Source organism: Lithobates pipiens, unplaced genomic scaffold, assembly GCF_037356315.1.
Source record: "Lithobates pipiens isolate NorthernLeopardFrog02 unplaced genomic scaffold, aLitPip1_a1.2 Scaffold_11, whole genome shotgun sequence".
NCBI lineage: Eukaryota > Metazoa > Chordata > Amphibia > Anura > Ranidae > Lithobates > Lithobates pipiens.
In genome coordinates this window covers 21,269,238-21,285,035 of record NW_027507696.1, presented here as the reverse complement: position 1 = coordinate 21,285,035, position 15,798 = coordinate 21,269,238, and the positions used below count along the sequence as shown (strand labels likewise).

Here is a 15,798-nt window from a genome sequence, read left to right as displayed (position 1 = left end):
TGTAAACCCCATTCATGAAATCTAACCTAGGCACATATATCTGTTTACCTATCTCTCTCCAATGCTCTGAGTTCCGTTTTTTCTCTGGTGTTCCGTTCCTCTGTTATCAGCAGAGTCACTTCTGACAAGTTCGCTGACACATGAGATAGCAGCTGAAAATTTGTGTCGGGGAGGGTGCTTAGAGGGAAGCAAGCAGGGAGCCGGTCTACTCAGACTACAGCTCTGCATGTTCCTTCGGTCCTCTGCCTATGGGGGGGGGGGGGGGTGCCTTTCCTCCAATCAGCTCTCACAGTATAAACCCACTGCTGAATTAGAAATAAAGATTTGTAACATGATCTGCACATTTCAAAGAGTGCAGAAAGTGAAAGACTGCAGACATACATGTAAAACTTATGTAGGAGGATTTGTTTCATCTGAGGCTATTCACGTCACTAGGTATAGGAGAGAGTTTACAACCAATTTAACAGACAAAAGCCTATTAGACCCAATCTACAAATAATTGGTCATCATGTGGGCTGGTCCTGACAGTCACAGCTAACATACATCAGTCTGCATAATAGCGAAGGTGGAAGATGTGTTCTACAATGGCTGCATAGATTCATCCTTGGTATAATGCCTTCTGTCTTGTATATATTCCTAGACTAGTTACAAATTTAATTCCTGGCTTACCTGAAGCTATGGATCCTACAACTGTACTTCTGGCTCTGATGGAAGACATTCACTCTAATGAGTCTGAACAATCATACTTTATTTTTTGAGTGCAACCATCAATCATAATGAAATGAATTAATGTGCAAGAAAGAAGTTGGTAGAACTGTTGAAGGCAGATAATTATAGTGTGGCTGTTCTTGCTTCAATCCATGTATTTCTAGATTGTAAGCTCTAACGAGCAGGGCCCTCTGATTCCTCTTGTACCAAATTGTAATGTAACTGTAATGTATGCCTTCATTTTGTTAAGCGCTGCGCAAACTGTTGACGCTGTATAAAATTTGTATAATAATCTAGTGTGTGTGTGATTACAGTCTGTCAGTTTATTTCCCAGTCATAGATCTGAATGCTGGAATATATGAAAACACATATGGCTATTGATATGTACATATGTTTTACTCAATATTCACAAATTAGGTATTATAAAAAATAATTATGCCTAATAATAAATGCCAATATGGAGATTCAAGTAAACAGTATACTTTATGACAATATAAAAGAAGTCTAAGCCTATTGTATAAGTTAATACGATGTTGTATTTTTTATGACTTCTGATTATCTATTAAAAGTGAAACTGACAAAAATGAAAGGAAAACTGTCATGAGGAAAAACATAAAGGTCACCAATTGTTGTTCTCTCCTTCTGAATCTGTTAGAGCTCTTTCACACAGGCATTAAAAATAGGCAGTTGGGTCGTGTTTTTAATGCTTCCCGAATGCCTATCAATGGCACTCAAAATTGTTACAATGGGGAGGGGATGGAGGCATTCACACTGCAGCATTAGCCTTATAATTAGCTTTGCGGTGAGGCAAAAATAACGATGCCTTCCCTTAGGCACATGACTGTGTTGTTGGCAGCCTTGCTTCAATGTTTCAAGGCACTGACTTTGAGCAAGTATACAGATAAGGATATCTGATTTTAGTCTGATATTCCTCATCTCTATAGTTTTAAGATCTGTTTCTTAGAAAGCAGTGAAGCTACAAAATCAGCATGGCAGACAAATAAGTAGCATTTTATAAGGGGTCCAGATATTTATCTCATGATGGGTAAATTCATAATGTACATATCTGAGCATATTGCCAGATTTCTTTTCAGAAGATAACTTCTTTTCAGAAAATTAAGCGGTATGTCTGCCCCTTTTATCTCATGTACCTTATTTTTCCTTCCCCTTTTTGTCTTCCTTTCAGGGTGCCTTCTAACTATAATTCTGCTGATGAGAGCTCTCGATCCATTGCTTTATGAAGAAGAGACTCTCCATTATTTTGAAACACTGAAGGTATGCACAATTAGTAAAAATGAAGCCCACATTTAAGAAGCCAAAGAAGGCTTATCTCTATTGTCATAAAGCTGAATTTTCACTTTTAGAGGGGGTTTTCTAGGGGAGTTAGTATCTGAGCTTCTGAGTCTCATTCATAACACGCCTGATAAAGGGGTCCCACGTTTCTCTGAAACGCTGCACTGTACTTGTGATGTGATCATGCAATAAACAATCTGTTTGGATGCTACTACGTTGATCCATGGTGTGCTGACAAATATCTCCTTTTTTCTTCTTTGACCTTCTGATTCTGACACCTTTCTGTTGTACCGTTTTACAAAACCCTTGTAAGCATCAGTGGGAATCCCACCTTGTTTAACTGTTGCCTATCTTTAGACATGGCAGGTCGTGTATTGATACCAGACACTAGTGTCGGCAAAGAGTGATAATTTAATGTAAATCTGTCACTTCTGCCAATGTTGAAATTAACCACAGTGGTAAAGTACAGATACCAATGTAATGTCCGTGAGTTCCAAATCTTGGGGTGCTTTCATATTAACACTTCCTGTGATGTCAAAGGCTACCTCATTATTAGGGTTCTCAGCAAACGGTAGAAAACAAATGAATAATATTGTCTATATATATATATATATATATATATATATATATATATATATATATATATGTGTGTGTATATATATAATTTGTATATACAATATATATCAGCTGGATATAAATAATTTTAATTAAATACGTTTGTGTATATTTCTGTAAATATATATATATATATATATATATATATATATATAAAACAGATGTATTTTCCTATGACCCATCTAATGAAAAGCCTCTGCGTCCAAGTTGTTGCATATATTCAAGCAGGTGGATGGTTTGAATACTTGTTTCTCCTGTTGGCTTGTATGCCCTGTAGCGACATACAGGACACCTGTAAGGGATGCATATTACCTTTTTGGTAAAAGTGATGCTGTGGTGACAGATTCACTTTAAAGTGGTTGTATACCCTTTTATTTTTATTTTTATTTTTTTTATCTACAGGTAAGCCTATAATAAGGCTTACCTGTAGGTAAAATGATTATTTCCTAAACTTGTATGGTTTAGGAGAAATTCACTGTGCATGCAGACGCTGCCGGACCTTGCCGGGAAGAAGAATGTAAGTGGCCGGAGCCACAATTACATCACTCCTGTGCACGCGTGCGGGAGTGACGTAATCGTGGCTCCGGCCACTCACAGCAGCGGAGCTGCAAACCCAGAATAAATGCAGAGGGAACATGTCAGCTCCCTCGGCGTGGACCACGATCAGATGCTGAGGCCTCGTTCTAAGGGGAGCATTTCTTTCTTTTTAAAATAATTTATTGAGAATGATACAATACAAGTTAATAATACAAGTTTTAACATGGTATAGGGCTATCAAACGTGAATAAAGGAACTTCTCAGTTATTAATTTGGAATAACAATAGTGTAAGGTGAGTATTTCATAATGAGCTAGTATGCGCTGCATACTAGCTCATTATGCCTTTTGCCTTTAAAAGAAAAAAAAATTCTATGCGGGTATACAACTACTTTAAGATACACTTTAATACAAAAAATTGCATCAGTAGGAAATTTAAATGTGAAAGTCCCATCAAAATTACTTTTAAGGCAAAGACTGCAATAATACCTCAAACCATACTCTCATGTAATTATACTTTTCCCTTAAATATTAAGAGTATAATTTTTGTTTCCTAGGTTTTCATGAGAAACCTCTACTAAAATGCATTCCATTTGATCACACATGTCTCATAGCTAGATTCAAAATTCGACATCCTCGAGCAAAAGTACAGGCATTTCTAAAATTCCTATATTCTTTTTGTAACAATCTGTCAGTTTGTCTAATTTTAAACTAGCTATTGGTTACACAGTTAGCTGAGGAAAAAAAACAGTGTTATTCTATTGCAGGCTGTGGACCCAATGCGATCTGGCTACTATGATGATCTTCGCAGCAAGTTCCAGATGGAAAATGCCATATTAAAAATGGAGTATGCAGAGTCCAATTTGGTTATGGTTGTAGATAAGGTAATCTGTGGAAAAGCTTTACAACAAGCTATATGTTAGATATTATCAGTAGAAATTTCTAACACATGCTATTTTATTCTCAGAAGCTAACAAGATTATGCCACGTAGACCATTTGGTATTAGTCAGTCACATGTGTCTGTCAAAGAACCAGCTTCGCTCCCTTCCCAGAGACATTTCTATGCTGCTAAGTATTGAGGTATGTGGATTGCATCAAGGAGGGTAGGGTCTTGTGTATGTGGATATATATCATTCTTAATGTAGCTTTCACACATGTATGGTATAAAGTTGCATGACATTTTTATAAATCAGATGGAAACCCCATTAGTAAAATACTGCGTAAAATATGTAAAGGGTTCTCTAATGCATTGCACCTGCAAAAAGGATGTTTTTACACTTAAGGCTTTGCCATGACACCAATGTTTGTCTGCTCTGTATTTTACATGTCTTGGAAATTTGGTAATACATTAAGGTGGAACCTTACCCTAAATGGGGAAGTTCTTCTTTATGTCCTCTCCCCCTCCCCGCCCTTTTTTTTCCGGGACATGTCACAGGTCCAATCAGGCTGCGGGGGCCATTCACACTGCACAGCTTGGCATGCACATGTACAGTGGGAAGCCAAATGTGAAGCTGCAAAAAGGTCACAGCTGGCTTCCCACAATATAAATGCCTGCACAGGGGACCCAAAGACCTACAAAGGCCATTGTGAGGGCTGTGCTGAATCCTGCACAGGTAAATGGCCCTTTAAAAAAAAAAAAAAAAGTCAGCAGCTACAGTGTTTGCAGCTGCTGACTTCTTTTTTTTCCAAACAGAATGAAGAACTGCTTTAAAGATCCAGATATGTGGATGATAGGAGTGGTTGTTCAACCTTTCATTTGCATATGCTCATGCAGACATATACATAAATGAAGTGTCAAACAACTTTTTATTCATGTCAACACCACTGCAGATCTGCTTTATTGCAGAGCATGTGCTGCTCACCCTACTGGTTTATATATAGGGTATACATATTAATTCTGTCACCTGTTCCCCAATTGCAGTTTCTGAGTTTAGAAAGGGGACTTGTGTGTTCTTCAGAGGACAAAGTCATCTATATGCACAAACTGTAAACAAATCACAATTTTTTGCAAAAAGGAGAAACCATTGGAACTTTAAAGGTGTTGAACCTCCTCTCAGCATGATCACTAGTGCACAATCATTGGTTAAAATACATTTGTATTACAAAATTCTTTAAAAATGTGAAGTTGGGTATCTACACATCCCCTTTAAAACCATTAGAAAAATAGCAACCACACAATCAAATCCAAAGCACCGAAGGTAGAGATCCCTCCTTGTGTATTTATGCAGTGAAGTTGAGTTGTTGTTTGCAAAACCTCATAACATTACTGCCTTGTGTGACATGTTACACATTATCTATATGAGGTTTCTCAAACAACAACTCGAGTTCATTGTATACATACACAAGGAGGAATCTCTATCTTCAGGGGTGCTTTGGGTTTGATTACATGATGTTACTATTTTTCAAAAGGATGTGTAGATTCCCCAACTTCAAATTTTTTTAAGAATTTTTTAATATAAATTTATTTTAACTAATGATTGTGCACTGGTAGTTATTCTGAGAGGAGGTTTGGCACTTTTAAAGTCCCATGGTTTTCTCCTTTTTGCAATTGCTTTCATTGGGGATGTGGTGTTGACTCTGTCAGCCTGGACTGTGTGTTTTTTGTACAAATCACTAATATTCATACTTCTTACCACTTTTCTAAATTATCTATACTGCAACAAGGTACAACATTAAAGTGGAACTATGGGTAGTTAAAAAAATAAAAATAAAATACAGCAACTACAAATACCAGCAGCTACTGTAGGGAAAATTAGACGAGAATAGCGGAAGTGGAAGCAAGTACTTTTCAGAAAATATACTAATGCATGATAAGAGCAGTGTGTTCTCATTGTGGCACCATCCCAAATATTGAACATGCCAAACCGTAAATTGTTTTTCCCTGTGGAGGAATCCAGCTTGATAAGGGGCTTTTCATGCGCAAAAAAAGGGATTTTAAATTTGCCAAACCAATGAGAAAATAAACTACATTAAATGATATGTGCAAAAGAATCTCACATCATAAAATCATGCGTTTATTGTATCATGTTAAAAGGTGCCATCTGAGTTAAAATCAACAATGCAAAAAGAATAAAGTCAAACAGACAGTAAGGCCGCGTACACACGGGCGGACTGTTCGCCCAACTTTGTCCGCTGAACAGTGTTTGGGCGGACAGTCCGCTCGTGTGTGGGCTTTCAGCGGACAGTTTCAGCGGACAGTTTGACGGACAAGGTTTTTCGGAATTTCCGAAAAACTGTCCGCTGAAACCTTGTTTCAGCGAACAGTCCGCTCGTGTGTAGGCTTGTTCGTCAAACAAAGTTGCGCGCATGCTCAGAAAGGATTTTCACGCCGAAAGCTATAATGCAGTGTATAGGACGTCGTATTTTTCGTCCCGTCGTACGTGCCGTTCACGTCATCGCGCACGGTTTCAGCAAACTGTTCGTCCGTCGTGTGTGGCCATGTCCGTCCATGCTAAGTTTGAGCGGACTGTTTGCCGAAACTGTTTGACGGACAAAGTTGGGCGAACAGTCCGCGCGTGTGTACGCGGCCTTATAGGTGCTACAAGAGTATGAAATGGATGTGTTTCGCTACATTAGCTTCTTCAAGATTTACACTTGGAGATGGCAACAGAAAAAATAAACAAAAAAGCTTGTAACTGAGATTGAAACAAACAAAAAAAAAATCGGAAAAAATCAACCAAATGTCAAATATATATATTTACATACAGTGTCTCATAAAAGTGAGTACACCCCTCACATTTTTGTAACTATTTTATTATATCTTTTCATGTGAGAACACTGAAGAAATTACACTTTGCTACAATGTAAAGTAGTGAGTGTGCAGCTTGTATAACAGTGTACATTTGCTGTCCCCTAAAAATAACTCAACACACAGCCATGAGTGCTGCCGGCACTGGGAGCTACAGTTCATTGAGGGAACCATGAATGCCAACATGTACTGTGACATACTAAAGCAGAGCATGTCCCCCCCCCCCCCCACCCCTTTGGAGACTGCAGGGCAGTATTCCAACATGACAACGACCCCAAACACACCTTCAAGACAACTGCTGCCTTGCTAAAAAAGCTGAGGGTAAAGGTGATGGACTGGCCAAGCATGTCTCTGGACCTAAACCCTATTGACCATCTGAGGGGCATCCTCAAACAGAAGGTGGAGGAGCACAAGGTCTCTAACATCCACCAGCTCCATGATGTCGTCATGGAGGAGTGGAAGAGGACTCCAGTGGCAACCTGTGAAGCTCTGGTGAGCCCAATGCCCAAGAAGGTTAAGGCAGTGCTGGAAAATAATGGTGGTCACACAAAATATTGACACTTTGGGCCCAATTTGGACATTTTCACTTAGTGGTGTACTCACTTTTGTTGCCAGCAGTTTAGACATTAATGGCTGTGTGTTGAGTTATTTTGAAGGGACAGCAAATTTACACTGTTATACAAGCTGTACACTCACTACTTTACATTGTAGCAAAGTGTAATTTCTTCAGTGTTGTCTCAGGAAAAGGTATAATTAAATATTAATATAATTAAATATTTGCAAAAATGTGAGAGGTGTACTCACTTTTGTGAGATACTGTAAATCATATTAGCCAGAGAGGCAAGGAAAAAAAGGGGGAGGGGGAGGGGTTTCATGGCGGGACATCATGAAACACAAACACCACCCCAAGGGGTATGTAGCTAAAAAATATCAGAGTTACCCAAATTTGATATATATTATCAATGAGCATTATATATCCTGAGCAAACCCTTTGAATGGCCCAGGAGAGGAGTTGAAAGTCTGCAGAGCTCCCCAGGGGCCCAAAAACCACAAAATGGCCCTAGTAATGAAGTAGAGAGCAGCAAGAATATGTGTCTGAAAGGTAGATGATAATATTGAGCTTTAAGATAAAAAAAACATATATTCACCAAAAAACCTACAAACCATAAAAATCTCATATTCTCAAACAACAACCTCTACTGCAACACACCTTTTTATGGGTTCTGTATGAAAGAATAAATTTCTTTCAAAATGTAAATTCCTTGTATGTCCTGGGGGAAGAGAAGATGGATAGCTAGGAAAATTGTGTAGCCCACATCAGCGTGCCCTGAATGAACAAGAACAACCTACCCATATTAGTTAGAAATGGGCAGGATATAGCAAGTGATCAAAAGCTCAAAATGGTTGATATCACCCACATACCTTGATATCATTTGTTTGCACTAGAGAAAAGATACCCGCTCTCAGAAAAAAAAAGCCACCGATAAATAAGGGGTAGAGGAGGAGGAGGATATGCAGAACTTTCCCTTTTACAATACTTCTTTGGTTAGCAAATAGTGTTCCGGACTTCTCAATCTAGAGCAGGAAATGAAGTCTAGCTCAAAAAATATTGTGTGAGCTTTGGGCAACAAATTGGCTATTATACACAGTTTATTTTATTATTACAGTGAAATGTATTTTATCAGTGTTTTCCTTGATTGAGAAATTTCCTCTTTCTTGTGGTTTTCTCAGCTTTGCAACATTCAGGAAAAGCTACAACTTCCATGAAGAAAAAAAAACATAGCAGAATTATTAAACTTGACATTATGTACAATATGTTACTGGTAGTTTTTTATTCCGACCTAATGTGTGCATACTACACAGCAGGGATGGTGACGTCAGTGGCTGGTGAGGCACTGGCTAGTATCAGAGCCAGATACAAACAGGTTACATACGCCGTGAACGTTAGAGCGAGGGCATTAATTCTAGCACTAGATCTCCTCTGTAACGCTAAACATATAACCTGCAAAAAATGTGAAAGCGTCGCCTGTGGAAATTTTTAAGTACCGAAGTTTGCAGCGATTCCACGAGTGTGTGCAATTTAAAAGCGTGACATGTTAGGTATCTATTTACTTGATGTAACATCATCTTTCATGGTATACAAAAAATTAATAATATAATGTTTGGGGGTATGTAGCGTCTGACAGGCTGCATAAGAAGCCCCGTATCTCCGGAACCATAGGTGGCAGGACCCCCAAATTTTGACCGGTGGTGGTGTAGGACTTCAGCTACCTACCTCCCAAATCTGTGACCCCAGGTCGCTGAGCTACGATCTTCAACATTCGATCCTTTATTTTTGGTATTTATTCATGGTTATGGCAGGTGCCTCCACTGACTGCACGTCCCTGCTACACAGTAACTTTCAGTCAGAGGTATCCTTGCCCAGGACAACCCATGAAAACAGTAGAAGGGTCTTTGCAAATACCAAGAAATTTACATTAAAAAGATTCTTCAACATGATGGATGAAGAAATAAAAAGTAAAAAGTAAGATTTAGATCTGTGTAGGTTCTCCATGCTTGAAGCTGGTATCCTGCAGTTGGTTTTATTCTATTCTAATATTTTGTTTTGCAGGTGCTCGAAGTTGATGATAATGAGGTTTCACATCTGGAAGGAGAGTGGAACTTACCACGTCTAGAGGAATTGTCCCTACAATGCAATAGTATCCTTTATATTGGTATAACATGTTCTTTGATATTGGTAAGCTCTGGGAGAGAGATGTACTGTTTAACAGAATTTTAGTAAAAATGTTGTAATAAAAGAAATGTATAAGGGTAGAAACATGGAAGCTGCCATTACAGACTTGTTTTGCAAGGGGCTATCACTATTATAACATCACTACCGAGTCATGGACTCTGAACAAACATCAGCATATCAGATGTATCGGTGACTATATGCCAGTTTCTGCTCCAGGACTTGGTAGTAGCGAAACAAGAAGCTTATACTTTTAAAAACAGAGTAGTAATGGCTGCTCCAATATGTCTAGCGTGATGGGTTGCCTTTAATTGGGAAAAACTATTATCCTATCCCAATCTTAGTTTATCTTATCTTATTCCTATCCTATCCTAATCCAATTAATATTTTTTTCATATTTTAAACGTTGTACCTTATATGTGACCTAAAATTGTTCCATCACTTTTGGATGTGACTTTACTATATTATGTGTGTTTTGCTTTTTTAATGACAGTTGAAAACATGGCAAACAGAAGTGTACACATCCTGTGTGTACTTTAGATACGTACATGTAATGCTATTTACATTGATGGTTGTGCTGTGTTACTGTGCGAGATATGCAGGATATTGACTGTATTTGTAATTTTAGCTATGAACTAAAAACAAAATAGGAGTTACATGATCAGCAAGTTGAAGATTCTGCCTGCCACTTACTCCAAATTTTCTGAAATTTTTCTGGCATCCTCTGTGGCCATAGAATAGTTTGTTCTGCGGAAGCATGTTACTAATCTCTGCTTTGCCTTGTTGTAAGATAGTCAACCAACCTTGGATCCACACCTTAGCTATCAGCCTCAGGGCAGTAAACAATATGTTATGCAAAAATATGTATTCCCAAATAAGCTGCGCTATACTGATCCAATAAGTGCTATGTGAAGCAAATAAGTGAATAAATAAAGCATGAAATCAAAAATATTAACAAAGTGCAGACAGGAAAATGCATATACTAATGTTCAAATGTTAGTCCATCATCCCATCAACAAAAAATGTTTTGCTTGTAATCTCCAACGTGTTTTAAACACACCACACCGATATAGGAAAAGTGTCATCAGAGTTTGCAGGAAAAGAGAGGACTTCCACCACCAACACTACTGCCGCTTACCAGCTACACTGATCCCATCTCAGTGACCAGATATCGCCAAATCAAAAACGCTTCCTCCGAGTCAGGACTGCATGGAGGGTGTATCCTCTTTAAGCGCTTGGTTCCAGTGGTTAGAAGAATCCTACGGCCACACCGCTTATTCCAATGGTTAGAAAAATCCTACGGCCACACCGCTCATTGCCCAGCACATATAATAACGAAAGGAATCGCCATAGTGTGATATAGTCACGAAATTTAATATAATAAAAAAGATTGCACTTACATCAAGTAGAAAAAACGTTGCTTTGTAAAACAAACAAATTCGCCGGCCGGCTTAGTAACGCTGCCCGTCGCTTCCGGGTCCAGCGTAGATCGCAGTCACGTCAGTACGTCGCTCCTCCCTACGCCGTTTCGTTATAGGTAACGTCTTCCAGGGGCACTAATTACATTACTAAGCCGGCCGGCGAATTTGTTTGTTTTACAAAGCAAAGTTTTTTCTACTTGATGTAAGTGCAATCTTTTTTATTATATTAAATTTCGTGACTATATCACACTATGGCGATTCCTTTCGTTATTATATGTGCTGGGCAATGAGCGGTGTGGCCGTAGGATTTTTCTAACCATTGGAATAAGCGGTGTGGCCGTAGGATTCTTCTAACCACTAGAACCAAGCGCTTAAAGAGGATACACCCTCCATGCAGTCCTGACTCAGAGGAAGCGTTTTTGATTTGGCGATATCTGGTCTCTGAGATGGGATCAGTGTAGCTGGTAAGCGGCAGTAGTGTTGGTAGTGGAAGTCCTCTCTTTTCCTGCAAACTCTGATGACACTTTTCCTATATCGGTGTGGTGTGTTTAAAACACGTTGGAGATTACAAGCAAAACATTTTTTGTTGATGGGATGATGGACTAACATTTGAACATTAGTATATGCATTTTCCTATCTGCACTTTGTTAATATTTTTGATTTCATGCTTTATTTATTCACTTATTTGCTTCACATAGCACTTATTGGATCAGTATAGCGCAGCTTATTTGGGAATAATTATTTGAATTGTGGGTATCTCACGGTTAAAGCTGCTGCTGCGTTTATAATTCATAATTTTTTGTAATTATTGTTTTATTACTTCACATTAAGTTTACACAGGAACAGCGCTGTATTTTTTAGGTTTTACTATGCAAAAATATGTGCAGATGAAAGTTTAATTCTAAAGCCTAGTACACACTATTTTTTTTCTTTTAACTCAGCTGGCTGAACGCAAAAAAAAAACTGAAGCGTTTGGGAGGGGTTACTGTACTAACCATGCGCTATGTTAATACAGCAATCTCCCCGCTTAGCTATTTTGATCTGTCAGGAGACGGCCCCCCCGCCAGAACACAGCGCTCTCAGCCATTGGCTGAGAGCGCTGATCAGATGCCAATCAGCAGACCTTTTTCGGTCATGCCCCTTTTGACTTTCAGACCAGCTGCCATACACATGGGCCAAACGTCAGATGGTTTCTATTAAACAGGCTGATATTGCCCATTATTCGGCCCGTGCGTATGGCCCTTAAAACTCAGGGGGACCCAGGAGGCATAGCCGAGGGTCTGGTTGTACCTGGGAACCCATGATATCATGCACAGAGGTTATTATTTGTCTTCAATAAGCCTTTATATGTTAGCAGGTGGAAAAGCTTAGGGTGTAATGGGTTCGAAGACTGTTTGTTTATATCTTGCTAAATGACTTGGCATCAATTGTGTGCAATAAATATATGGGGGAGCTTATCAGTAAGTTTCAGGGAGACTGACCAGTGGCTGGTTAGATCCTTTTCCCAGGTCTCATTGTCAATAGGTCCCAAGCAGCTTTCCACAAAATGTTTCTATTATAAGTTTGGGCTCGTGCCATTCGGTCTTGGATGGATGCGTAGAAGTGCAAAGCTCTAACGATTATCTGCAAGCACAGGTGATAAGGACCCAAAGCTATAAGTCTTTTACAAATATTGAAGTGTAACTATGTACAAAATCAAAAATGACATATATGATACAGTCTATCACTAGGATTAAAGGATAGTTCAACCAAAGGACAAAATGTAATAGAGTGAAGCTTACCAGCCCTTCGATGTAATAGATACATGATCAATTTTCATCTTGCAGGGTAAGAACATTTTCAGCAAGTACAGAAATTACCTGTTCATCTTGCCAGAAATTCAGTGTGTATATATCACTCCCTGTGTGTTGAACCAAAGCCACAAAAATGTGGCTTTGGTTACTCGCACATCTACTTTTACGCTGTCTTCTATGAACTAACAATGCCTTCCTGATATGTATTAGAGATGAATAAAGGAAGAACTGTTTGAATCAGGAGAGCACCTCAGTGACAACTGTGGCTCCCTCTGTAGATGCAGTGGAATAGTAAGCATACCCACACAAAGACAGGAAGTGTATTATTTGGAGGATTACCAAGTGAAAATAAAAGTAAAAAATCTAAAGAAGAAACTTATTGTAGCCAGCAAATTCAAGGGTTAGTAAGCTGCAATAATTGTATTATTTATTCATGGCAGTAGATTTTTTTTTTTTCCTGTGTGGTTCCGCAATGGGCACCCAGAGGGAAATAATTAGGCAGTGCACGAGCCTTCCCGGCTGGTAGGACACAGTGATTGCTGCTAACGGCTATAGCTTCCGGTAGTAATCACATGGCAAAAATCCGACAGACTGGTTAAAGAGGAAGTAAACCCTGATGGGTTTACTTCCTTTGTTTCCCTGCAAAGGTAAAGCATAATGGGCTACTATGCATCGCATAGTAGCCCATTATGTGTCACTTACCTGACACAGGAGCCTGCAATGTCACTGCTGTCCCCTCTTCCACAGAGCATCCATCTTCTTTCCAGGTATTGTGGCTCCCGCGCTGTGATTGGCTGGAACCGCCACTAACGGCATATCGCTGTTAGCGGCATGCTCAGTGCGCCTGCTCACCGCTGTCTACGGCGCATGCCCCGTAGACAGCGGTGCCTGTCTTTTTGCAAATATCTCCTAAACCATGTAGCTTTAGGAGATATTTCTTGGATCTACAGGTAAGCCTTAATCTAGGCTTACCTGTAGGTCAAAGTGGTCTGTAAGGGTTTACAAACACTTTAAAGTCAATTGATGGATCGACTTGGGTACAATCAACCTGTCCATACATGGTTAGAAATTTGGACGGGTCCTGCTGAACCAGCCAACATTCAATCTATGTATAGCTGGCTTTAGACACAAGAACATGCAAAAACACTCAGGTGTGAACGGTGGCTCGGGGTGGCTGAAGGCCTCACATCACATTCATGCTGGTGCAAAGGGATGTGTTTGCTCACACGGGATGCACAGACATTCCCTGCATCTATGCAGGCAGTCCAATTAATGTCAGTTGGGATGCAGCGGCTGCACAGACAGTCACTGCTTCCAATTTGACATCCTTGTGGGTGGGGGTCCCTGAATGCAGACAGTGTTTTAGGGATATGTACCTACACCTACATGGATGTCAAATTGGAGGCAACAGCTGTGTCCATGCAGCTTCTACATCCTATTTGACTTGAATGGGACTACCTGCAAACAGGTTCACGGAACATAACACCCCTGCATCCCGTGCAGGAAAAACACAACCCTTACAAGGGTGTAGGCTTAAGTATGCTCATGTGAACAAGGCCTTAGGCTCCTATTTAAATACAAATATTTAATCACAAAGTACATTTAATACCTATTGTAGTTTAAACTACCCACAATACACTGCACCTATGAGTGTAAACAGTTATCAATATATTTATGTTTATTCTGTATAATTTAAAAGTGCAGAGCACTTTCTATTTCCTGTCATTGATAGTGGAGGGTCCTTACATTCCGACTTTACACCATCAGGGGGAATCCAATACTTCCCTCTCCACAGTGCTGCACTAACCTGTTCTCCATTTTCCTTTTATCTTTTGCACTACCTTGCTCTGTTCTTCATGTTTACCTTGTATAAAAAAAAACACCCATTTCTCCAAAACAGACTTTCAGAACATGAAGCTGATGAAGTTACAGACACATAAATTAATTTTAGGATGTTGCATTTACATTGAGGCCATTGTATATCTCATCTGTGTCAAAGTGGAGACAGACTTCAAAAAATGAATGTTGCCTGCTACTGATAAACCCTGCTCTTACGAAAAGGGTATAAACTTTACCTGTTTACAGGAAGTAAGGAGAGAGGTTTTTATACCTTCTCTGCTCCTTCTTCAAAATATTCTCTTGTCTGCTTTCCACATCCAAGATCTTCAACTGTCTACTCTTTGCTCACCTCCTGACCACAATCTGCTCCTGCTGACTCCTTTCACCCCTTGTTGTCTGTGATCTGCTGTCCAAAGACTCTTTTTCTCCTTTGTTTCTATATCTCATTCTTCTCAGCTGATCCCTCACCACTTTGTTATTAATTCACATTAACACAACATTAACACAAGGCTAGCTGTCCTGCACCAGCATCTCCTATCCCTCCTCCCATCATCTTCCATACCCCTTTACCACCACAATCAGTGCCCGCCCCATCAGCTCCTATTACATTTCCCCAGGTTCTGTCCTCTGGCTCCACCATCAACTTTTGCTACTTCCCCGTGAATTTTTTGAACATATTCTTGTCTATACACATTTCAGTTCAGTCGTGTTAGTGAAAAATGGAACTGGGTGCCGACAGTTAGTCAATTGCTGCCCATATTCATGACGGTACATTGAAAAAGAAACAATTGTTTCACTCTTTTTTCGAAAGTATATACTACAGTGCCTTGCGAAAGTATTCGGCCCCCTTGAACTTTTCAACCTTTTGCCACATTTCAGGCTTCAAACATAAAGATATAAAATTTTAATTTTTTGTGAAGAATCACCAACAAGTGGGACACAATTGTGAAGTGGAACGAAATCTATTGGATATTTTAAATTTTTTTAGCAAATTAAAAACTGAAAAGTGGTGCGTGCAAAATTATTCGGCCCCTTTACTTTCAGTGCAGCAAACTCACTCCAGAAGTTCAGCGAGGATCTCTGAATGATACAATGTTGTCCTAAATGACTGATG

The 15,798-nt window shown here is 39.4% G+C and overlaps 1 protein-coding gene across 3 annotated transcripts in view; it reads left to right on the top strand.

Annotated features, from left to right (window-relative positions):
• RABGGTA (Rab geranylgeranyltransferase subunit alpha) overlaps window positions 1-15,798 on the top strand; it is a 90,439-nt gene that overhangs the window by 66,168 nt on the left and 8,473 nt on the right. For all 3 annotated transcript variants that reach the window (XM_077469738.1, XM_077469756.1, XM_077469746.1), the window contains exons 13-16: window positions 1,895-1,983; window positions 3,919-4,035; window positions 4,119-4,232; window positions 9,512-9,599. In XM_077469738.1, the coding sequence (XP_077325864.1) occupies window positions 1,895-1,983; window positions 3,919-4,035; window positions 4,119-4,232; window positions 9,512-9,599 (408 nt within the window). The remainder of the gene's footprint in view (window positions 1-1,894; window positions 1,984-3,918; window positions 4,036-4,118; window positions 4,233-9,511; window positions 9,600-15,798) is intronic.